Below are 25261 nucleotides of genomic sequence, written 5' to 3'. Positions count from 1 at the left end.
ATAAAAAGTTCTATGAACTCACTATGCCCATCAGCGAATACCTTGGGGTCTCTTCTTTCCAAAATGGGGTCACTTGTGGGGTAGTTATACTGCCCTGGCATTCTAGGGGCCCAAATGTGTGGTAAAGAGTTTGAAATCAAATTCAGTAAAAAATGACGAGTGAAATCCGAAAGGTGCTCTTTGGAATATGGGCCCCTTTGCCCACCTAGGCTGCAAAAAAGTGTCACACATCTGGTATCCCCGTACTCAGGAGAAGTTGAGGAATGTGTTTTGGGGTGTCTTTTTACATATACCCATGCTGGGTGAGATAAATATCTTGGCAAAAGACAACTTTTCCCATTTTTTTATACAAAGTTGTCATTTGACCAAGATATTTATCTCACCCAGCATGGGTATATGTAAAAAGACACCCCAAAACACATTCCTCAACTTCTCCTGAGTACGGGGATACCAGATGTGTGACACTTTTTTGCAGCCTAGGTGGGCAAAGGGGCCCATATTCCAAAGAGCACCTTTCGGATTTCACTCGTCATTTTTTACTGAATTTGATTTCAAACTCTTTACCACACATTTGGGCCCCTAGAATGCCAGGGCAGTATAACTACCCCACAAGTGACCCCATTTTGGAAAGAAGACACCCCAAGCTATTCCGTGAGGGGCATGGCGAGTTCCTAGAATTTTTTATTTTTTGTCACAAGTTAGTGGAAAATGATGATTTTTTTTTTTTTTTTTTTTCATACAAAGTCTCATATTCCACTAACTTGTGACAAAAAATAAAAACTTCCATGAACTCACTATGCCCATCAGCGAATACCTTGGGGTCTCTTCTTTCCAAAATGGGGTCACTTGTGGGGTAGTTATACTGCCCTGGCATTCTAGGGGCCCAAATGTGTGGTAAAGAGTTTGAAATCAAATTCAGTAAAAAATGACGAGTGAAATCCGAAAGGTGCTCTTTGGAATATGGGCCCCTTTGCCCACCTAGGCTGCAAAAAAGTGTCACACATCTGGTATCCCCGTACTCAGGAGAAGTTGAGGAATGTGTTTTGGGGTGTCTTTTTACATATACCCATGCTGGGTGAGATAAATATCTTGGTCAAATGACAACTTTGTATAAAAAAATGGGAAAAGTTGTCTTTTGCCAAGATATTTCTCTCACCCAGCATGGGTATATATAAAATGACACCCCAAAACACATTCCCCACCTTCTCCTGAGTACGGAGATACCAGATGTGTGACACTTTTTTGCAGCCTAGGTGGGCAAAGGGGCCCATATTCCAAAGAGCACCTTTCGGATTTCACTCATCATTTTTTACAGAATTTGATTTCTAACTCCTTACCACACATTTGGGCCCCTAGAATGCCAGGGCAGTATAACTACCCCACAAGTGACCCCATTTTGGAAAGAAGACACCCCAAGCTATTCCGTGTGGGGCATGGCGAGTTCCTAGAATTTTTTATTTTTTGTCACAAGTTAGTGGAAAATGATGATTTTTTTTTTTTTTTTTTTTTTCATACAAAGTCTCATATTCCACTAACTTGTGACAAAAAATAAAAACTTCCATGAACTCACTATGCCCATCAGCGAATACCTTGGGGTCTCTTCTTTCCAAAATGGGGTCACTTGTGGGGTAGTTATACTGCCCTGGCATTCTAGGGGCCCAAATGTGTGGTAAGGAGTTTGAAATCAAATTCTGTAAAAAATGACGAGTGAAATCCGAAAGGTGCTCTTTGGAATATGGGCCCCTTTGCCCACCTAGGCTGCAAAAAAGTGTCACACATGTGGTATTGCCGTACTCAGGAGAAGTTGAGGAATGTGTTTTGGGGTGTCTTTTTACATATACCCATGCTGGGTGAGATAAATATCTTGGTCAAATGACAACTTTGTATAAAAAAATGGGAAAAGTTGTCTTTTGCCAAGATATTTCTCTCACCCAGCATGGGTATATATAAAATGACACCCCAAAACACATTCCCCACCTTCTCCTGAGTACGGAGATACCAGATGTGTGACACTTTTTTGCAGCCTAGGTGGGCAAAGGGGCCCATATTCCAAAGAGCACCTTTTGGATTTCACAGGTCATTTTTTACTGAATTTGATTTCAAACTCCTTACCACACATTTGGGCCCCTAGAATGCCAGGGCAGTATAACTACCCCACAAGTGACCCCATTTTGGAAAGAAGAGACCCCAAGGTAATCGCTGATGGGCATAGTGAGTTCATGGAAATTTTTTTTTTTTGTCACAAGTTAGTGGAATAGGAGACTTTGTATGAAAAAAAAAAAAAAAAAAAAAAATCATCATTTTCCACTAACTTGTGACAAAAAATAAAAAATTCTAGGAACTTGCCATGCCCCTCACGGAATACCTTGGGGTGTCTTCTTTCCAAAATGGGGTCACTTGTGGGGCAGTTATACTGCCCTGGCATTTTCCAGGGGCCCTAATGTCTGGTAAGTAGGTAAATGACCTGTGAAATCTGAAAGGTGCTCTTTGGAATGTGGGCCCCTTTGCCCAGCTAGGCTGCAAAAAAGTGTCACACATCTGGTATCTCCGTACTCAGAAGAAGGTAAGGAATGTGTTTTGGGGTGTCATTTTACATATACCCATGCTGGGTGAGAGAAATATCTTGGCAAAAGACAACTTTTCCCATTTTTTTTATACAAAGTTGGCATTTGACCAAGATATTTATCTCACCCAGCATGGGTATATGTAAAATGACACCCCAAAACATATTCCCCAACTTCTGCTGAATACGGAGATACCACATGTGTGACACTTTTTTGCAGCCTAGGTGGGCAAAGGGGCCCAAATTCCTTTTAGGAGGGCATTTTTAGACATTTGGATACCAGACTTCTTCTCACGCTTTGGGGCCCCTAAAATGCCAGGGCAGTATAAATACCCCACATGTGACCCCATTTTGGAAAGAAGACACCCCAAGGTATTCAATGAGGGGCATGGCGAGTTCATTGAAAAAAAAAAATTTTGGCACAAGTTAGCGGAAATTGATTTTTTGGATTTTGTTCTCACAAAGTCTCCCTTTCCGCTAACTTGGGACAAAAATTTCAATCTTTCATGGACTCAATATGCCCCTCAGCAAATACCTTGGGGTGTCTTCTTTCCAAAATGGTGTTATTTGTGGGGTGTTTGTACTGCCCTGGCATTTGAGGGTCTCCGCAATCATTACATGTATGCCCAGCATTAGGAGTTTCTGCTATTCTCCTTATATTGAGCATACGGGTAATGAGATTTTTTTTTTCCGTTCAGCCTCTGGGCTGAAAGAAAAAAATGAACGGCACAGATTTCTTCATTCGCATCGATCAATGTGGATGAAAAAATCTCTGCCAAAAAAAGAAAAAGGAGGGGAAAGGCGTCTGCCAGGACATAGGAGCTCCGCCCAACATCCATACCCACTTCAGCTCGTATGCCCTGGCAAACCAGATTTCTCCATTCACATCAATCGATGTGGATGAATAAATCATTGCCGGGATTTTTTTTTTTATATATACAAAGTGTTTGCCAAAGTATATGAACACCGCCACCTCCTCAGCTCATATGCCTCGGCAAACATATCTTTTACTGCAGAGGAGAAATCTCGTCTTGCAGCGCCGCATACACCGACTTGCGTGTAATCTGACAGCAGCACAATGCTTCTGTCCGAATGCACATCAGTGCTGCAGCTGGTCGATCGGTTGGTCCACCTGGAAGGTAAAAAAAACAAAACAAAAAAGAAAAAACCAGGCCGCAAAGCAATAACTTTATTAACTTTAGAACAGAACATATTAACTTTTTTAAACTTTTTTAACTTTTTTACTTACCGGTAATTTTTTTTTTGTTTAGTTTTTTTTACCTTTATAGAACAAACCTCTCCTTCCCCATGGGACAATGTGCAAAGCGCAAATCGCCCAAAGATGTGGCGAAGTACGTTATGCACTTTATCCCAGGTGAAAGGAGAGGTTTGCAGCAGCTGAGAGTAAAAGGGCCCTAATAGCCCTGTGTGCCTGTCCTGTGAGATGCAATCCCTATGCTAGGTGTACCTGTGTGTGGTACTTCCGGAAACACTCTCCATAGCATAGGGCAGGGTGGTCAGCACAGTCAGGACAGAAATAGCGGGTGTCACGCCTTATTCCACTCCTGCTACAGACACGACATCTTTTTCGGGGTGACGGTTGGGTTGAGGTACCAGGAACGACACTGGGGAAATGTCGCTCGTGTAGACGGCTAACTACACTGGGGGATGGGGCCACGGAACCTCCTGGGTAAAGGAGGTTCTCGATGATCTCTTCCTGGAATTTGAGGAAAGATCGTGTTCTCCCAGCCTTACTGTAGAGAACAAAACTATTGTACAGCGCCAATTGAATTAAATATACAGACACCTTCTTATACCAGCGTCTGGTTCTGCGGGAAACTAAATACGGAGACAACATCTGGTCATTGAAGTCCACCCCTCCCATGAGCGCATTATAGTCGTGGACACAGAGGGGCTTTTCAATGACACGGGTTGCTCGCTCAATTTGGATTGTCGTGTCTGCGTGAATGGAGGAGAGCATGTAAACGTCACGCTTGTCTCTCCATTTCACCGCGAGCAGTTCTTCGTTACACAAGGCAGCCCTCTGCCCCCTTGCAAGACGGGTGGTTACAAGCCGTTGGGGGAAGCCCACGCGACTAGTTCGCGCGGTGCCACAGGCGCAAATCCGTTCTAGAAACAAATGCCTAAAGAGGGCCACACTTGTGTAAAAATTGTCCACATAAAGATGGTACCCCTTGCCGAATAAGGGTGACACCAAGTCCCAGACTGTCTTCCCACTGCTCCCCAGGTAGTCAGGGCAACCGACCGGCTCCAGGGTCTGATCTTTTCCCTCATAGACACGAAATTTGTGGGTATAGCCTGTGGCCCTTTCACAGAGCTTATACAATTTGACCCCATACCGGGCACGCTTGCTTGGGATGTACTGTTTGAAGCCAAGGCGCCCGGTAAAATGTATTAGGGACTCGTCTACGCAGATGTTTTGCTCGGGGGTATACAAATCTGCAAATTTCTGGTTGAAATGGTCTATGAGGGGCCGAATTTTGTGGAGCCGGTCAAAAGCTGGGTGGCCTCTGGGACGGGAGGTGGTGTTGTCGCTAAAATGCAGGAAACGGAGGATGGCCTCAAATCGTGCCCTGGACATAGCAGCAGAGAACATGGGCATGTGATGAATCGGGTGCGTTGACCAATATGACCGCAATTCATGCTTTTTTGTCAGGCCCATGTTGAGGAGAAGGCCCAAAAAAATTTTAATTTCGGAAACTTGGACTGGTTTCCACCGGAAAGGCTGGGCATAAAAGCTTCCCGGGTTGGCGGATATAAATTGTGTGGCATACTGGTTGGTCTCTGCCACGACTAAGTCCAAGAGCTCCGCAGTCAAGAACAGCTCAAAAAATCCCAGGGCCGAACCGATTTGAGCCGTCTCAACCCGAACTCCAGACTGGGCGGTGAAAGGGGGAACTACAGGTGCGGCTGAAGTTGGTGACTGCCAATCAGGGTTTGCCAGCACCTCAGGGATTCTAGGGGCTCTACGGGCCTGTCTTTGCGGTGGCTGCGACGGGGTAACTAGTGCACGTGCCACCGTACCAGCTTCAACTGCCCTTCTGGTGCTCGCCACGTCACCATGTTGTACGGCAGTGCTGGTACTAGGTCCAGGGAGGGCTGCGCTGCTGGTGTATGCCTCACCACGTGATCCGGCAGCGACAGCCCCACTCTGCTGCTCTTGAAGCGGATCCTGCATAACCTGTGGTCTAGCGACATGGGGCCGGGTACGCCTGGTGCTGCCAGGGACCTCCACCTCCTCGTCCGAACTTTGGGTCAGAGAGCCACTGCTTTCCACAGGTTCATATTCTGACCCGCTAGATTCATCAGATGAGGGTTCCCACTCCTCATCTGACTGGGTCAGAATCCTGTAGGCCTCTTCAGAAGAATACCCCCTGTTTGACATTTTGGACTACTAAATTTAGGGGTATTCCCTGAGACTACCCAAGAAAAAAAGCAAACCTGTCTTACAAAGGGGAGGCTAGCGAAGTACCGGAGGCCGCTGCGGTTGATAAAAAATATCAAAACTGATTTTTTTATCGCCGCAGTGCGTGTAAAATGAATGTGCAGTGATCAAAAAATATATATTTTTTGTCACTGCGGTGGGGCGGGCGTGGGTGAACGCACGTGTGGGTGACCGATCAGGCCTGATCGGGCAAACACTGCGTTTTGGGTGGAGGGCGAACTAAAGTGACACTAATACTATTATAGATCTGACCGTGATCAGTTTTGATCACTTACAGATACTATAAAAGTACAAATGCTGATTAGCGATACGCTATTCAGCGAATAAAAGTGACTGCGGTGCGGTGGGGTGGGCGCTAACTGACGCTAACTACCTAACCAAGGGGCCTAAACTATCCCTAAAACCTAACAGCCAATACTAGTGAAAAAAAAAAAGTGACAGTTTACACTGATCACTTTTTTTCCTTTCACTGGTGATTGACAGGGGCGATCAAAGGGGTGATCAAAGGGTTAATTGGGGTGCAGGGGGGTGATCTGGGGCTAAGGTGTAGTGTTGGTGCTACTCACTGTGAAGTCTGCTCCTGTGCTGGATCCAACCGACGAAAAGGACCAGCACAGGAGCAGACAAGCCATATAACAGATCATATTTACTAATATGATCTGTTATATGGCTTGTGATTGGATTTTTTAAAAATCGCCAGCCTGCCAGCCAATGATCGTTGCTGGCAGGCTGGTGACTAACTTGTTCTTTAACTTTTGCCGGCCCGCGATGCGCATGCGCGGGCCGGCTTGGAGCGAAATCTCGCGTCTCGCGAGATGACGCGTATATGCGTGACTGTGCGCAGCGCTGCCACCGCCGGAACGCGAATCTGCGTTAGGCGGTCCGGAGGTGGTTAAAGGGGTGTTCCAGGAGTACAAGGGTACATGCACACGATCAGGACTCACGTGCGGAGAATCCGCACCGAAATCCGCATGTGTTCGCAGGCAAATCCGTGCAGTCAATCCGCATCAATTGGTGCGGATTTGCATGCGGATTCTACTAAGTGAATGGAGAAAATCTGGTCAGGAAAAATAAAATAAATTGAAATGCTGCGGATTTTTAAATCCGCACCGCAGGTCAAAATCTGCATCGTGTGCATTGAGAATTTCAAATTCTCATAGAACACAATGTACATGACCTACGGTGCAGATTTTCTGCATGGAAAATCTGCACGCAATCCTGATCGTGTGCAAATTTTAGCCCAATATTCATGGCCTATCCTCAAGATAGGTCATCAGTATCTCATCGGTGGAGGTCAGTTGTTTGAAGAGGCCACGCCGCTCCGGTAATCACTGCAACCTCCTCACAGCACACCAAGCACGGCGCCGTACGTTGCATGGTGGCCGTGCTTGGCATTGCAGCCCAGGATCATTCACTTAGCCAAGTGATGGATAAGTGTGATGTCATTGGCCTATGTAGAGGCCGCAGTCTCTTCAAACAGCTGATTGGTGGGGGGGAGTTAGAACCCCATTCATCTGATATTGATAACCTGTTTGATTACGTATCTCTGAAGAAATTGTATAAGGAGATATCCAAGTACTGCCCTGCCAGGACCTTCCCCCTCAATGACATTACAAGAAAACGACATTTCCATTCCCTCTTTGGCATTGAGGTGTGTGGGTTGTCTCTCCCTACATATACAAGCTGTCCATGTCTTCTGCACACAATAGGAAGAGAAGGTCATGACCGCACAGTTGTCACTATTGCATTGATTTCCTGGAGCCCTGAGTTCAAATCTGGTTCAAATCAAGGGTAGCATCTCCATGGAGTTTGTATGTTCTCCTTGTGTTTGCGTGGGTTTTCTATTTGCTATAGTTTGCACCCAGTTTTCTCTGAACCTGATATAATGGCCCAACTGTGGTATTTGACCCTGTCTCTTATTTGACCTTGCTCGATATTCAACACGGTTAGACTTTGCTAGTTTGTAGCCTTTGCCTGCTGACCTTGTCTCTGACGTTATCTCCTGGTTTCACTCTGCTGGGTATTTGACTTAGCTTTTGGATTCTGATCCGGTCCTAGTTTTTCTGTCTGACTTCTCTTTACCCCTCTAGGTTAGGCCCCTGCAAATCAGGGACCGCCATCAAGTTGTGGGCCGCCATTTAGGACGGATCATGCAAGTAGGTACTGACAGTGTTGTGGGTGGAATACAGGGCTGCACAGTTCCCTATCCTTTCATGACAAATAGAGTTGGATAACTCAAGGTAGACAGTGCCTCAGATGGGACATAAACACCCGATATTTGATTTCACATTATATAAGGCGGCAAAATATGCAGTATTTTCCGCTGATTTATAAATGTGGATAATTATAATGTGCGGATATAACGCTGAAAACTGGTTAGATCTGAATACTGTGATAATTTCCTATAGATTAGATAATGCTATTAATGAGAGGCTATATACGTGTGTATGTGAGGCACCACAGCTAGCCCTCCTCCGCCATCACCCATTTATACTGAAATATGAATGAATGGATCTAATATGCCAATTACTCTGTGGGTGTAAAGGAAGGGGGCTCATTAGGCAGAATGATTCATAGCCTATGTATGAAAGATGCAGCCATGCTGCCAGTTTTAGTAAGTCATTAGAAAATATGAACTTCCTTAAAGGGATTTTTCCAGGAAAAAATATTCTCCATTTTTCATACCAGCATCTGGATCTGACTACTTTTGTAATTGCATGTAATTTAAAGTTTAGCATAGCCGCTGAGTTATTCAATAAAATGCATCTGTATAGCGCCACCTGCTGCTTGTTCTTTTCCATATTTCTCCATCCATCTCAGTAACATTGCTGAAGTGGTCGCACATGCTCAGTTTCAACCTTCACTGGCAGACACCTCTAATTGTCCCATCTATCTTTTCCCTGACTGTAGAATGTTGTCCGGTCCTGCAGCAATTGTTGGGTTGATCAGACATTCATCGTAGCCGCATGGCTGCCTTAAAGGGGTTGTAAACTAATTTCCAGACCTATCAGAATAGCAGCAAACACATTGGTGATCATACTTGCCTGATCCTTGGCCATGGGCCCCGGCTCGTTTGTTCCCTGGCTTCCACTGCTTGTTTCTGTTCCATTCACACGAACTTCCTGTTTGACACTGCTGCAGCCAATCACTGGTTGCTGCTCCTCATGTGAAATGGTCATGTGACACAAGCGGATAAGATCACTGCTGTGGCTGCAGCGGCGTCAAAATGGAAGTTTACATGGAGGGGCCCAAAACAAGCAGTGGAGGCCAGGGAGGGAACGAGTCTATACCCAGCACCAGGGATCAGGTAAATATGAACACCACAAGGGTTCCGCCAGTCGGAGAGGTCTGGAAATTAGTGCACAACCGCTTTGAAGAAAACCTGACACCATGAAATGCAGTGCAATCTGCAGGCAGTATTTTTTGGAGCAGGAGGAGCTGAGCAGATCGATATACAGTTTTATGGAAGAAGATTCCCCAAAACTTGTAATTTATATTTAAAAATCTCTGCTCTTTCTGAACTCGTTAGTCTTGTGGGCCTATCAGTGATTGACAGCCTTCCCTGTAAGAGTGTGTATACCTAGACAGCTGTCAGATACAAGCATAGACCTTCCTCAGAGTGCTGCCAGCGGAGATTCATCACCTCCAAAATCTGTTTCAAAGTAAGTATACCACCATGTAGGGTTGGTGCCCCCAAACAGAACCTTTTAAAAATCCAGTTCTCTAAATCTTTCGAAAATGCTTCTTTTATTTTTATTCAAATAAGAATTTCTGTTCACCATGGGTGGGTTCATCCCATTCGGTGCACCTGGCTTCCCCTGTGTCATTGCTATGGGCTCTGAAATCTCAGAGACTGTCAATCAAAAAAGAGGTGGATGACATTATGGTGCTTAGCCCCACCTACCGTGCACCGAAAACCGTATTTGCATTCTGATGCTGTATGATACTGGTAAGACCCGACAGTGCGAAAAGAAGGCCGACAGCAGAGACAGAGGGATTTAGGTTAACAGTAAAGACTGTCCCTCAAGAAGTGGGACACTTGGGAGATATGGTGGCGGTGTTATTTCCTCTGTATAAACCGCCCCCCCCATACAAATACACTTCCCCTCATTTTCAGGAGTTAGCAGGAAATGCTTTTAGAACAATTCTTGCTCTAGAACCCAGAAGCCCAACTCTTGAAATCAGGAGAGCTGCTGCAGGTGGGTGGTCCTAGGTGGGCAACCCTAAATATTCTATCCACAACTATGTAAAATGTTTTGGCTGAAATTTTTAGCACAACCTAAACAGATCCATCAAGAAGGATCCTTGTTATGTCACATTGTTGTCACTCTCACTCCTTCCATTGTCAGTAGTGAAGCCCCTTCTGAAGACCTTCATGACAATGATGTGCTAAACAGCTGCTCCTGCAGTCAGCTGTTTCCTTTCATTGGCGTATGTTGTTCTCCTCCTGTTGGAAATACTTAAGTAGAACCAGTAATGTTGGAGGCCCAGGGAGGCCGTGACCTCTATTACTGCACTGTAGTGTTAGGCGAAGATAGATTCCTAAAAAGTTCACTTCAACTGGAAATGTTCTTTAGATAAAAGGTCTAGATGTTCTTATTTTTGATTGGCATGTGTGGACTTCCCTCACTATGGTGAAAAGAAACCTGTCAAATTGAACATGGCGTCTGATCTGCAAGCAGCACGTCATAGAGCAGGAGGAGCTGAGCAGAGTTGGAAAATATTCAGTATTTCATTCATTTACATCCCTTGTTCTTTCTAGGCTCAGGAGTCCAGTGAGTGGTCATAATCAGTGATTGACATCTATTTCTATGCAGAGTCATACAGAATGTAATTACAATTAGACTGTAATCACAATTAGCAGCCCTCCAAGACTTTTCTACTGATGACCTGTCCTATCTGACCGGTAGCGGTCCGACACCCAAGACGCCCGCCGATCAGCTGTTTGAGAAGGCCTCGGCACTGGCAATAACGAGTAGCACCACGTAACTGAGGAACGTGAGGTCACACGGCCTAGGCTAAGCTATGAGAAGGCTACGGAGCTACTGCAAGCATTGGTCCCTTTCCAAAACAGCTCATCTGCGCGGGTCCAACATGGTCTGAGCTGCGGACAGCAGGTTATAGAGCAGGAAGAGTTGAGCAGATTGATATATACTTTCATAGGAGGAGATTTAGAATAACTTTTAATTCACTGATCACAATCCCTGCTCTTTCTTTGCTTAGGTGTCCAGTGGGTGGTCCTGTCAGTGATTGACAGCTATCTCTGTAAGCACATTGATACAGAAAAGAATGTCAGGCATTAACTAAGAACGCCCACTGGACTCCTAAGCCTAGAAAGAGCAGAGGATCGAATGAATAAAATACTAGTTATATTGTATCTTTTTCCCCAAAACTATATACCAATCTGCTCCGCTCCTCCTGCGCTATGCCATACTACCTGCCAATCACATGCCATGTTCATTGTGACAGGTTCCCTTTAAGCATATTTAAAGGGCTTTTATGGTACTTTTATATTGATGACCTATCTTCAGGATAGGCCATCAATATCCTATCAGGGGGAGTCCAACACCCGCACCAGCCACTGATCAGCTGTTCTGCAGTAGCTCCTGCATCAGAGGTTGTCACCCGAACTGTACAGCTCCGTCCTCTATGTAGAGACAGGTCATAATTGGAGAGCGTAAGTTGGTAGGGGGAAGGGTGAAAAACACCAGCCCAACTGTCCTGAATAACAAAACACAACCCCATACTGGTACCCTTGTGATCAACCTTTGGGACCCTCTTTCTCCTACTCATGCATTCACATTTGTTCTTTCTGGTGTGAAAACCGGCTATGGAGAGCTCTGCAGGACACAGCAAATCTAGAAATCTTTTTGTCAGATGGAAAACCTATTGCCGTCAAGTCTATGAAAAAATATATTCTTGTTTTCAGCATAATCTTGTGTGAAGGTTTTTGAAGGTCTCTTCCCTGTAAAGGTCAGCAGAGTTGTTCCTGACAGCGTCCATGCTCATTTTTCTGTATTCCATGCACAAGTCTTTGAGAGGCTTTCACATTAATGCATCCAGGAGGTGACATCAGGCTAAGAAGCCCTCACAATTCCTTCCTCAGTCTGCTGCATTGTACATTTTATTTTGGAGGATTAATTGTTAGCCTTGGACAGATATGGACGCAGGTCCCCGGAGAATACAGCAAAGTGATGATGAGCTTATCCTAAACCTCAATGAGCAACCGAGGAACGTAAAAGAAACAGAGGAAAGGAGACAATCTCAAAGATACTCAGGTTTCATGAAAGAGAAGAGTTAAAGTTTAATTTAAAAAGCTTTTTTTTGGGGGGGGGGAAAGATTCACTGTGAGATATAAAATGAATAGGAGCCATACTCATCCTCCACCGATCCTCCACTGGTCCTGTTTCGGCACTTTTTGTTTCTCTCCCAACAGGCAAGAAATGCCTGAAGATACCTGCTCAGCTCATCACTGGCTACAGCGGTGACCCACCTCAGCCAGTGATTGGCTGTGCAGGCATCTTCTGGCATTTCCTGTGTTTCGGGTCAGAACCAATAAGCAGCCACCCAAGAAGAGCTGGAAAAGGAGGATCGGTGAGTGTGAATATTGCTTGATTTATTTATTTTTTATCTCACCCTGTGGCCTTTCCTAATATTAATATTTCTTTTTATCTCCTGGATAACCCATTCAATTAAATGCATTTCTTAGGCATCCTTCCATAATTGAGTGATCAGAAACATACCCCCAATATTCTGAAGCAGATTTATCATTAGTTTCCAAAAGAATAACATTTCAGGAGTGACGAGGACTGAAGGAGTTTGGGACTGTCTCTTCCCAATGTAAACACTTTGTAGCAGTAGCATAGCTATAATTTTGTCACACAGTCACCCAGGCTAAGCAGAAATGCATTGCCCCTGTTCTCCACCCTTTTCTGTAACTCTTCCTTCACATTTAATTTTGTGGCATCTTTGGAGGTGCAAGGGTTTTCTGGGATTTAGATATTGATGGCCAATCCTCAATATCAGATCACCGGGGGTCCAACACCCCATACCCCCACTGATCAGCTGTTTTGGGCAGCCGCTTGAAACTACCGGTATATAATGGACAGAGCTGGAAGCAGAATACTCTATACACTGTGTAGCGGCTGGTGCTGGGTATCTACTGATGATCTTTCATAAGGATTGACCTTCAATATCTAAGTCCTTGAAAGCTCGTTTAAAGGGATTGTCTCATCGCGTCGTTACCAAGACAAGATGAGACACAGTCCCGACCACCTCCCGGCCCGGAAACAACTCCAGCGCTCTTTTGTTTCAATAGCTCTCATTGACGTGCATGAGAGCTATGGAAACAACGTAGCACAGCAAGCTATGCTGTTTCCGTAACTCATAAACAATATAGCTTGTATATAGCCCCACAATGGGTGCTACTGAAACAGCAAGTGTGGGGGCGCTCTGCTGTTTCCCTGGCCGGGAAGAGGTCTGATCTTGCCCTAGTAACGGCGAGATGAGATAAACCCTTTAAAGGGGTTGTGCAAGAATGGGCCGAATCTGCAAAGGGCATCTTACTTACCTGGTTCCCAGCACTGTCTTCCGGCTCCTCCGTGCCTCTGATGCTCCGTTGGGCTCCCTAACATCCGGTTTGACTTCTCCACAGCCAATTACTGGCTGCAGTGGAGACCAAATCCACTTGCATCATATGACCATTTGTCATGACTTAAAGGGAGCTGGTCACCGCCACGGCCAGTGATTGGCTGCAACAATGTCAAACCGGATGTAAACAGCGAGGGAGCCCAGCAGAGCATCACAGGCTTGGAGGAAAAGGAGAGGGGAGCCAGCAGTGGGAAGCAGGTAAGTAAGCTGCCCTTTACAGGTCCGGCCAAGTGGGGGGGTTTGTCAAAACCCTCCCCATTCTTGCACAACCCCATTAAATGCTAGAAAAATCAGGAAGGAAGTGCTTTCTTATAGTGTGATTAATTTTCCTCATTAAGATGTTTATCAAGACCTGATCATTAGCCAGATGGCCGTTTACAAACACTATTGGTCTGATTGGACAGAAATTGGTCAGATAATCTGTTGGTGTAATATAGCCATTAGTCTGATCGTCAGGGGTTTTCCCCCCTAGAACACCCTCTGATTCTGAGAATGGGAATGACCAATAAAATCCCTCATGAGTGGCCATCCTCCATTGACGTCAACGCAAGAATCAGAAGAAGCCAAGAGAATGTTCAGACCTTCAAACCATCATACCATGTTGGCATATACAGTAGTTTTTGTCTTAGAAATCTGTGGTGACACAAAACAAGGCATCCACCTTGGACAACCACCTAGGACAATGCTGTGGCTCAGTGGTTAGCACTTGTTGCCTTGCAGTGCTGGTGCCCTGGTTTTAAATTTAACCAGAGGCAACATCTGCATGAAGTTCTTCATGGATTTCTGGATGATCAGTTTTCTTCCCACATTCCAAAAACATACTCGTGAATTTAGCTTGTGAGCCCCACCGGGGACAGGTGAGTGACAATCACTGAACAGAATTACAGAATATGATGGCAGCAAATGTGGTAGCCCTCCCAAGGTTGAGCAAGTTTTTGAATCTCATTGCTGGAGATCCAGTAACATTATTGATGGGGAAGGCTGCCGGCACATCTATATTTCCCCCGTGATGACCTCAAGGGGAAACCATATTATAGGAAGTTCTTCCGAGTCCCCGAGAGTAAACCTCTTTTATAATAGCTTTTAATTATGGGCCCCCATTCATGACTTTTGTATGGATTGTCTGAGCGTTGTCCTAATTGGACAACCTCTTTAAAACATTTATACAACCAGTGTCAACCCCCTGCCCCACGGAATATACATTTCTTGCAAATTTCCATACATAATGCAATACACACAAAGAAACCAGCTTTTTTTTTGCTTTTTTGGTCCTCATAGCCGGTAATGCCCTCTGCAAGGTCAGAGCAGCACCACTACATCCGTTCTACCTGCCTGGAAACTAATTGAGATCCCTCAGCTTCCTCATTCCACAGGCTGATGGTAGAAGCCTTAGAGGACCCCTGCAGCTCTGGAAAGGGGGAAGAAGGGAGGGTCTCCAGCAATCTGTCAGTTCATTCAAACACAGCCTGAGGCAGAGACTAAGCAAACAGCAGCTTTTGTTCTCCACTTGTCAGCTTTTCCACTGCAGCAGGGCAATGTCTGTCACCCCAGTCTCCTGGTGCCGGTGAAAAAACATCTTAGGTAGCATCCAAAAACATTCCCTCTATGAGTGCTTACCCCCAGCATCTGGCGCAGGTAGTGGTACTGCGGGCCACTGTAATACCAGCTAAAGGTTCTCCAGAAAATTAGGGTATTGACGGCCAGCCAGAAGAACTGAGGAGAAGAAGAAATCGGAGACTTAGCTAAGGACAAAACAACTATAAAGTGGAGTCAATTGAAGTGTAAAATCTGTCACAGGGTCCCCACCTACCAAGTGTCATTTATTGTACTGGGGTCTTCAGGGGCGTAACAATTAACCGTGGGGCCCCATAGAAAAAAACTGAATTAGGGACCAACTCCACTATGACCACTTTCAGCAGTGAGTTCAGAAAACCTTATGATCAGTTTCCCCGATGCACAGGACTAATGCACACAGTAATGTCACAGTACAGGGGAAATGATGTAATAATAGTGGGATAATACGAACACAGGTGTAATAATAGTGGATAATGTATACAGCGATGTGATTATAATGGGATAATGCAGGCAAATAGGTAATAATGGTTGGAAAATGCACACAGTGATGTCACAGTAATAAGTGATGTACACAGTGATGTCACAGTATAGGGGAAATGATGTAATAGTAGTGGTATAATAATACCACTGATGTAATAATAGTGGATAATGGATACAGTGATGGAGTTATAATGAGATAATGAAGGCAATGATTTAATAATAGTGGAAAAATGCACGCAGTAATGTCACAGTAAAGGAGTAATGTACACAGTGATGTCACAGTAAAGGAGTAATGTACACAGTGATGTCACAGTAAAGGAGTAATGTACACAGTGATGTCACAGTGAAGAAGTAAGGTACACAGTGATGTCACAGTGAAGGAGTAATGTACACAGTGATGTCACAGTGAAGGAGTAATGTACAGAGTGATGTCACAGTGAAGGAGTAATGTACATAGTGATGTCACAGTGAAGGAGTAATGTACACAGTGATGTCACAGTGAAGGAGTAATGTACACAGTGATGTCACAGCGAAGGAGTAATGTACACAGTGATGTCACAGTGAAGAAGTAATGTACACAGTGATGTCACAGTGAAGGAGTAATGTACACAGTGATGTCACAGTGAAGGAGTAATGTACAGAGTGATGTCACAGTGAAGGAGTAATGTACATAGTGATGTCACAGTGAAGAAGTAATGTACACAGTGATGTCACAGTGAAGGAGTAATGTACACAGTGATGTCACAGTGAAGGAGTAATGTACACAGTAATGTCACAGTGAAGGAGTAATGTACACAGTGATGTCACAGTGAAGGAGTAATGTACACAGTGATGTCACAGTGAAGGAGTAATGTACACAGTGATGTCACAGTGAAGAAGGAATGTACACAGTGATGTCACAGTAAAGGAGTAATGTACAGAGTGATGTCACAGTAAAGGAGTAATGTACATAGTGATGTCACAGTGAAGGAGTAATGTACAGAGTGATGTCACAGTGAAGGAGTAATGTACATAGTGATGTCACAGTGAAGAAGTAATGTACACAGTGATGTCACAGTGAAGAAGTAATGTACAGAGTGATGTCACAGTGAAGGAGTAATGTACACAGTGGTGTCACAGTGAAGGAGTAATGTACACAGTGATGTCACAGTGAAGAAGTAATGTACACAGTGATGTCACAGTGAAGAAGTAATGTACACAGTGATGTCACAGTGAAGAAGTAATGTACAGAGTGATGTCACAGTGAAGGAGTAATGTACACAGTGATGTCACAGTGAAGGAGTAATGTACACAGTGATGTCACAGTGAAGAAGTAATGTACAGAGTGATGTCACAGTAAAGGAGTAATGTACAGAGTGATGTCACAGTGAAGAAGTAATGTACACAGTGATGTCACAGTGAAGGAGTAATGTACACAGTGATGTCACAGTGAAGAAGTAATGTACACAGTGATGTCACAGTGAAGAAGTAATGTACACAGTGATGTCACAGTGAAGAAGTAATGTACAGAGTGATGTCACAGTGAAGGAGTAATGTACATAGTGATGTCACAGTGAAGGAGTGATGTACAGAGTGATGTCACAGTGAAGGAGTAATGTACATAGTGATGTCACAGTATAGGAGTAATGTACATAGTGATGTCACAGTAAATGATGTAATTATAGTGGTATAATGCATACAGTGATGTAATTATAATGAGATAAGGCAGGCAATGATGTAATACTAGTGGAAAAATGCACAAAGTAATGTCACAGTAAAGTAATCCAAAGTACACAGTGGTGTCATATTACAGGGAAAATGATGTAATACTAGTGGTATAATATGAATACTGATGTAATAATAGTGAGAAAATGCACACAGTGATGTCACAGTAAAGGAGTAATGTACACAGTGATGTAATAATGGTGGGACAAAGCGAACACTTATGTAATAATAGTGGATGATGTATACAGTAATGTAGTTATAATGGGATAATGCAGGCAATGATGTAATACTAGTAGCAAATGCACACAGAGATGTCACAGTACAGGGAAAATGATGTAATACTAGTGGTATAATATGAATACTGATGTAATACTAGAGGTATAATATGAATACTGATGTAATACTAGAGGTATAATGTAAAAATTATAATAATTATAATTTGTTATTAATAAACAGCAAAGTTACAATACAGAACTAATGGGCACACTGATGTCACAGTACATTCCGTTTTCTATGCCACCTTACATACAATTCACCACTAACTGTGCCTTTTGAGTGGAGATCGGCCCTTTTACTTTTTGGGCCCCATAGCAGCTACTCTGTCTGCTACCCTGGTAGTTACAGCCATGGGTGTCTTCCAATGTGGCTGAAGGGTTTTCTAGACCCCATCAAGCACCGAGGTCCAAGCATGATTGCTTCTTCTGTACTACACAGGCGCTGATCTCCATCTTCTCTATCTGCATTTTCATGCACTAGAAGTAGCTCAGTGCAAAGAGATTACTAAAGCTTCCATTGTAGTGAATGGTAATCATATACATTCCTATGCATTCCTCCCCCTAGTGGTGGCTACAGGAAGCCAGTTTTAGTAATGCAGGGATTTACAGCTGTATGGGGGAAGTTTTTTATTGTGTTTATTCCTGCAGGTATCTGGAGTAAATACACTGAGAAATATGGTGGGAGTCAGAAAAAGTAGGAGCGGTCAAGGGTGTTTTTTTTTATTTTTTTAATTAAAATGTCTTCCTGTGAATAATAAAAATTTAAATTTATCATAAATCTGGGACATTGTGCTTTGCGCTCTGCGTTACCTGAGAGTAATTGACGCACACGTACTGGGAAACTAGGTTGGGCAGGGGGCCCATACTAAGTCTTGCTATGGGGCCCTATGTGATCTGTGTAGACCCCTGGTAGCATGGTTTCAAAGACATGTGTCATGTAACATTAAGCTAAAATAGTTTTTTCAGCCTAATCCAGATCCATCGACAGGGTGTCCACCACGTTGAAAAAAGTGGCGCATGTGGCACGGCGGGCGAGACCGGTTCACCGCTCCTCCAGGATTGTATCTAAGAAATCAGATATCTTGGGAGTTTTATCCTCACAGCATCTGCTGAACTACAGGATGGGGACATCAGAACTATAAAGTAGTAATATAATATAATACCGTCATAAAAGTACAGACACAGCAAAACTCTGAAGCTTTTCCAGCAAGTTTTGAAAAGAAATACAATCAAAAAGTTAAAATTACAATGGCAAATGTTAGCAAAGAATGGAGTCCTACCAGGAAGAGGTGCTTGAAGCCTTCATTGTAGAACCAGCTGTTACAAGGTGAAGCCATCCTCCTGTCCTGCTCCAGCTGGAGTGTAACAATCCACAATGGTCAGTGCTCTGCCCCCAGCTGCGGGACGCCGCTTCCTGCCTTCTCCCCTGTGATCTTCATGTCTAGATATTCCCAGCCCTGTGTGACCATCCCCAAGTCTCTCCCTGTGGTTAATGATGTGGGACAGGCTGCATGGTCTACAAATAGGAATCATCAGCAGCAGAGCAAGCTGCAAACCTCACAATGAAAAGTTCCTCCAAACTATTTCAAAGTTTCACAAAGCGTGAAGATTCCACAGAAGATGCAACGTATCAAGTGTAAGGAAGCTTAGCTTTAGAGTAGAACAGTAGAAGGAACCTAGCACTCATCCAGTCATTCCATATCTCTGGATTTCTGCCAAACTTTTTCCATTCAGATATAGCTTAACAAAGAACAGGGATATTGAGAAGAGAAGGGGAGAGGGGGGGGGGCTGCCAGCTACAGGGGCCCGGAGGGCTCATTTTTGTCCCAAACAGATGTTTGCTTTGCTCTTTTTTTTTTCCAGCTAACAATAAAAGCATGACTTTCAATAAAATAATTTAAAAGAAATATACATATAAGATAATGAAATAAACAATAATGCAGTTTGTAAGAAATACAACAAAAGGTATATAAAAAAAGCAAAACATTGGAAAAATAAATAAATAAAGAAGGATTAATAAAATCTGGAAATATAAAAACAAAAGATACAATGAAATAAAAATGATAACAGCACATTACAAAAAGGAGAAGTTAAAGGCGTTATCCGAAACTATTAAATCCCCCCTATATGCCGGGCCCCTCACACTGAATATACTTACCTGGCTCCCCGCGCCGCTCCTGGTCCCTGTACCGCCGCTGCTGCTTCTCCCCGTGCGCGGATAAAAAAAATCTGGTGTTGGGGGGGTGCAGCCAATGGAAGGCAGGGACGGGCCTCCCTAGTGTCACCCGCGATGCTAGGGAGGCTTATCCTCATCCCCGCCTGCCATTGGCTGCTCCCCTCCGACACCGGATGTTTTCATCCGCGCACTGGGAGAAGCAGCGACGGCGGTGCGGGGTCCAGGAGCGGCGCAGGGAGTGGGGTAAGTATATTCCCTGTGAGGGGTCCGTTATATCGGGTGGCATTTAATAGTCTCGGATAACCCCTTTAATTGGAGAAAACTGTACAATTAAAAGGAGGCTCTAGGACTGCTGATGCAGATGATTCTCATTTGTAACTTCCATACAAAATAAGATACAGTTGGGCATGGAGGCATACAGGTATCCTTCGGCACCAGGGGTGTAACTATAATCCATAGGGCTCTGTAGCAAAATAAGATGGGGCCCCCACCACCTGGTGTAAGAAAATCAAACCAGCAGCATAAGTAGCAATGATTAGTTATATATAATAGTGCTATATAGCAGAAAACCCACAATATAGCAAAAAACAAACAAACACCATATTGTTCTTGCACCTGATTGGGCCCCACCAATCTCTGGGCCTCATATTCAGGACTATGGCAGCTATGGCTATAGATATGCCTCTGCGTGTGAGATGGGAAAACAGCTCTCATTGTCTGAACATTGTGTTTGTTTAAATGATCTGGACTGACATTCTGCTGTTTGGCCACAAGATGCCGCTGTTTCCTAAGCACAGCAACAGACTGCATTTCATGTGATGTTGGGAACTCCCAGGGGGTGGAGTTACAAGTCTGGAGAGGAAGCCAGCAGTCATCTTTATATTTTTTTTTTAAACATTTTTATTACGGGAGATTGTACACATATCAAAATAGACATCACATACATCAGCAGTATACAAGTAAGTGTAGATATGACAATCGGACTTCAGATCATTACATCAAAATGACATGACCTTTTTCTTGTCATATACTTGGTCAAGTTCAATCCAAGAGATTTATATTCTCCCAATTTTTGAATATATCCCCAACAACCCAAACCCTCCCCCCCCCAACATTTTTCCAATAAAAAGTGTCATGATAACAAATCTTGTGATTTTCGTCAATTTAGCTTGGATGCGCATTCATAATCTATAGAATACAGCTCCCCCTTTCCCACCTATCTCCAAATTGTCTGCCATGCTCCTCAAACCATCTCCAGACTTCCCAAAGTCCCTTTTAGCCTCTCCTCCATTTAGTATCCATATCCATTATATAATGAATAATGAATTTCCTCCACTTACGGAAAAAAACTTTCGTTGATTTCTCCTCCAGCAGCCATCTTAGAGTGAGGCTGTGAGAAACACTGAGGAGCTGTGTGAGCAGTGAATCCAACGGCATCCAGGTGTGAGAGTGACCAGAGCTGCAGGTAAGTGAAGCTGATCATGTCCAAGACCCTGATCCTGTCCAGAGGAACGAGGATTGCTTCCAAAAGCGCTGATGAGAGCAAAGCTACATACACTGCGGTACCGCATGCTTGTTGGAGAGGCATTTGTTCTGCTCAGAGTCACCGGCGAATGCAGAGCATACCCGGGTCGGTAAGATCGTGCACGCACCTCATTACAGTGTTGGCTCCTAGGGACTGAAACCAGGCCTGTAGTAAGTTAGTTAGGGTCTCTGTTTGTGTCAGGTCACAAGTATTACTACTGTTCATTGCAAGGACTTTATAACTTAAAGTGATATTTCACATTAGAGAGCTGATAAAATTCCCACAAACTCAAGACAGACTGGGTTTTCTTGCTCAGGAGGAATACTCAGGCACGTGCTCAGAGGCGTATCTAGTGAAAATGGCGCCTATGGCAAGCACTGAAACTGCGCCCCTGTCAAAATATTTTAAACCCATCTTTCAGATAACCTTAACAAAAAAAAAAACACGATAGCTCTTTTGTAGAACCCCCATAAAAACTTACAGTTACTTGACTTGGCCCTTGGGGATCTCGGACGCCACTTCAACACTTTGGCCGGGGGCTCGGCGGAGCTGATGTTGTGCTTTAACCTAATGAGAAAGATTTCATAATAAGGATTTGGAGAAAGGGCAGAGGGATAGCAGAGCAGGGAGAGGCTGGTGCTGCTACTAGGGGGTCATACCATGGGGGAGTAATAAAGCCCACCATAATGCCCCCCCAGTAGTAATAATTCTCCTTATAATATGCAAAACATTTGTAATGCCCCCAGTTGAGCTAATGTTCCCATAATGTGCCAATATAAAATACCCCTTCTCAGTGCCCCCGTAGATGACCCCCATAGTGCCCCCCCCTTCCCCATAGTACCCACCATAATGTGTCCCAGTATAAAATGCCCCTATACAGAGCCCCTATATAAAATATCTTCTTTTTTAGCCTCAGTAGATGCCCCTATAGTGCCCCCCAATAATCTGCAGTAAGATGTGCCCCCATAGATGCCCCCAATCATGTGCCAGTAATAAGAGCCCCCCCACCATCATGTGCCAGTAGCCAGAGCCCCCCCATATCATGTCAGTAGCCAGAGCCCCCCCATATCATGTGTCAGTAGCCAGAGCCCCCCATATCATGTGCCAGTAGCCAGAGTGCCCCCAATCATGTGCCAGAAATAAGAGCCCCCCCACCATCATGTGCCAGTAGCCAGAGCCCCCCATATCATATGCCAGTAGCCAGAGCCCCCCCATATCATGTGCCAGTAGCCCCCCTTATGTGCCAGTAGCCCCCCTATGTGCCAGTAGCCCTCCTTATCATGTGCCAGTAGCCCCCCTTATCATGTGCCAGTAGCCCCCTTATCATGTGCCAGTAGCCCCCCTTATCATGTGCCAGTAGCCCCCCTTATCATGTGCCAGTAGCCCCCCATATCATGTGCCAGTAGCCAGAGCCCCCCCCCCATATCATGTGCCAGTAGCCCGAGCCCCCCCCCCCCACCATCATGTGCCAGTAGCCAGAGCCCCCCCATATCATGTGTCAGTAGCCAGAGCCCCCCCATATCATGTGTCAGTAGCCAGAGTGCCCCCATATCATGTGCCAGTAGCCAGAGTGCCCCCATATCATGTGCCAGTAGCCCCCCATATCATGTGCCAGTAGCCCCCCTTATCATGTGCCAGCCCAGTAGTCCCCCCTTATCATGTGCCAGCCCAGTAGTCCCCCCTTATCATGTGCCAGCCCAGTAGTCCCCCCTTATCATGTGCCAGCCCAGTAGCCCCCCTTATCATGTGCCAGCCCAGCCCAGTAGTCCCCCCTTATGTGCCAGCCCAGTAGCCCCCCTTATGTGCCAGCCCAGTAGCCCCCCTTATCATGGGCCAGCCCAGTATTGTACCTATATAAAAAAATAAAAAAAAATAATACACTTATACTTACCTCCAGCAATGCGATGCGATGCAGGCCACCTCTTCCGTCTGTGTGTCCCTCGCTATACGGCTCAGGCGACGCGATGACGTCATCGCGCCATCACCGGCCTCTGATAGGCAGCCTATCAGAGGAACAGGAGGGGACACACCTCTCCCTCCTCTGCCGCAGCACAGACAGGCATCTGTATTGCCGTCCTGAGGACGGCAATACAGATGACTATGGAGATGAGCGCTTCCGCAATGGAGGCGCTCATCTCCTGCTCTGCCCTGCCGCCGGCCGCGGCCCGGCGGCCGCCCCCACTTGTCACCAGGGCCGCAGCGCTGGGGTGCGGGGCCCGGGCACCCACTGCACCCCGTGTAGGATCAGCCCTGGTCGCCCCCCCCGCTTGGCGCCTATGGCACTAGCCATGGCTGCCATAGCTTGGATACGCCACTGCACGTGCTACAGGACCAGTTATGGGAGGGGGAATACTGTAAATCTTTGTAAGATTGTAAGCTGTTGTGCTGCACCGCAGGATAGCCCGTACCACACACCCATACAGTGATTATTGTTCTTTTAGTGTAATAACAGGTAAAGTGTGGCAGTTTAGTGGTGCCCGCCAGTAGGTAAATTACTGCTCTTTCCTCCTGCATCCATCGGAGGGCGCCGTGCTGTGCAGCACAAGGGTTTCAGGCTAGGTGTATGTAAATTTATTGTATGTTTTCAGTATTTGTGTCACAATACCCAGGGTCTCAGACCATACCTATAATCATTAACAAATCTGCTATAACTGAACACTGTATTTTGAGCAATCTGGCAAAATATTCTTTTTTTTTATGACTGTAACTGCTATAATACTGCCTCCAATGTATTAGAATATAACTAGTAAAATACTGCCCCCTATGTACAAGAATATAACTACTATAATACTGCCTCCTATGTAAAAGAACATAACTGCTATAATACTGCTCCTATGTACAAGACTATAACTACTATTGTGGCCGCGGCCACGGTCAGTAAGGGGGCTAGACAGTGGCTGGGGTGTGCCTGGAGCCACGGGACGTGGGCCTGCCTAAAAGAGGGCCAAGAAGACACCGGGTAGGAGAAGTGCTGCTGTTTAATGCATGTGGAACAGGGTTACAAAACCAAGGAACGGAATACCTGCCGGGTTTCAGTCAGCGGATCCGGGATGTACCGGGAAAAACAGGCAGATCTCCACCTACCCATGTGACGGATGACGTGCGGAGGCGTCCCGTGCTTGGAAGCCGCTGAAGCCCCTCCGATGCGGAATGAATGTCCTGATATGGTTTTGGGGTCCACCCCCAACCCTGCGACCAGGGATCTGATGTGGGAGACAAACTGTGGCGTGGATAGGGGTTTCCCTTGGAATGGCAGCAACGGAGACTCTGGATCTGGAGATGGTGTGGAACCCAGGAGATGTTGGAGTACCACCACTGGACACCAGGCGTTCCCGGACTTGAAGAAACGGATCAGTATGGGAGGACCGGTTTGGGACGTCTTGGTGGAAGGCAGGCTTAATACCAGATGATCCTGGCTCCAGGATAGCTGCTTCTTTTTCAGGAAGATCGTCTTCAGGGAAGAAACTGAAAATTCTCCTGGACGAAGGAAGCCGTAGAAGCTGAGGTACATGGCGGCCTTGATGACCAGACTAGTGGAATGGCCAAAAGGATTGCCATCTAGGGATGCAGACAGCTGCCTAAACAGCTCACCGGAGACCGGCCGACGGGACGGGTTGGAGTCTTTACTGTTTTTCTCAATGCCCCTGAGCGTGGCCTTGACGGCTTGGGAAGTGAATGCCGCACGTACTTCTGGGTTCTGAAGGGCTAAGAAATGCTGTGCCCCGGCCAGGTACAAACGGATGGTGCTGGGTGCCAGCTTGAGGTTGACATGGCAATGGGCCATGAAAGCCATGATGTACGCAATGAAGGACATATCCTGTTGGGGATGGTCCCTGGAAAACTTTTG

The 25261-nt window shown here is 45.3% G+C and overlaps 1 protein-coding gene across 2 annotated transcripts in view; it reads right to left on the bottom strand.

Moving 5' to 3' along the window:
* NOX4 (NADPH oxidase 4) overlaps window positions 1–19319 on the bottom strand; it is a 260925-nt gene extending 241606 nt beyond the window's left edge. The window contains exons 1-2 of one of the 2 annotated variants that reach the window (XM_040426362.1): window positions 18994–19319; window positions 15297–15392 (exon numbers count right to left, since the gene is read on the bottom strand). In XM_040426362.1, coding sequence (XP_040282296.1) covers window positions 15297–15392; window positions 18994–19050 — 153 coding nt within the window. In that variant the 5' untranslated portion in view covers window positions 19051–19319. Of the gene's footprint in view, window positions 1–15296; window positions 15393–18993 lie in introns of those variants that run through there. The other variant, XM_040426363.1, reaches the window with a different exon arrangement.
* Between the last annotated feature and the right edge of the window lie 5942 nt (window positions 19320–25261).

Source organism: Bufo bufo, chromosome 3, assembly GCF_905171765.1.
Source record: "Bufo bufo chromosome 3, aBufBuf1.1, whole genome shotgun sequence".
In the NCBI taxonomy this organism is placed as follows: Eukaryota; Metazoa; Chordata; class Amphibia; order Anura; family Bufonidae; genus Bufo; species Bufo bufo.
The sequence above is the reverse complement of the archived record's forward strand: the minus strand, read 5'-3'. Positions and strand labels throughout refer to the sequence as shown.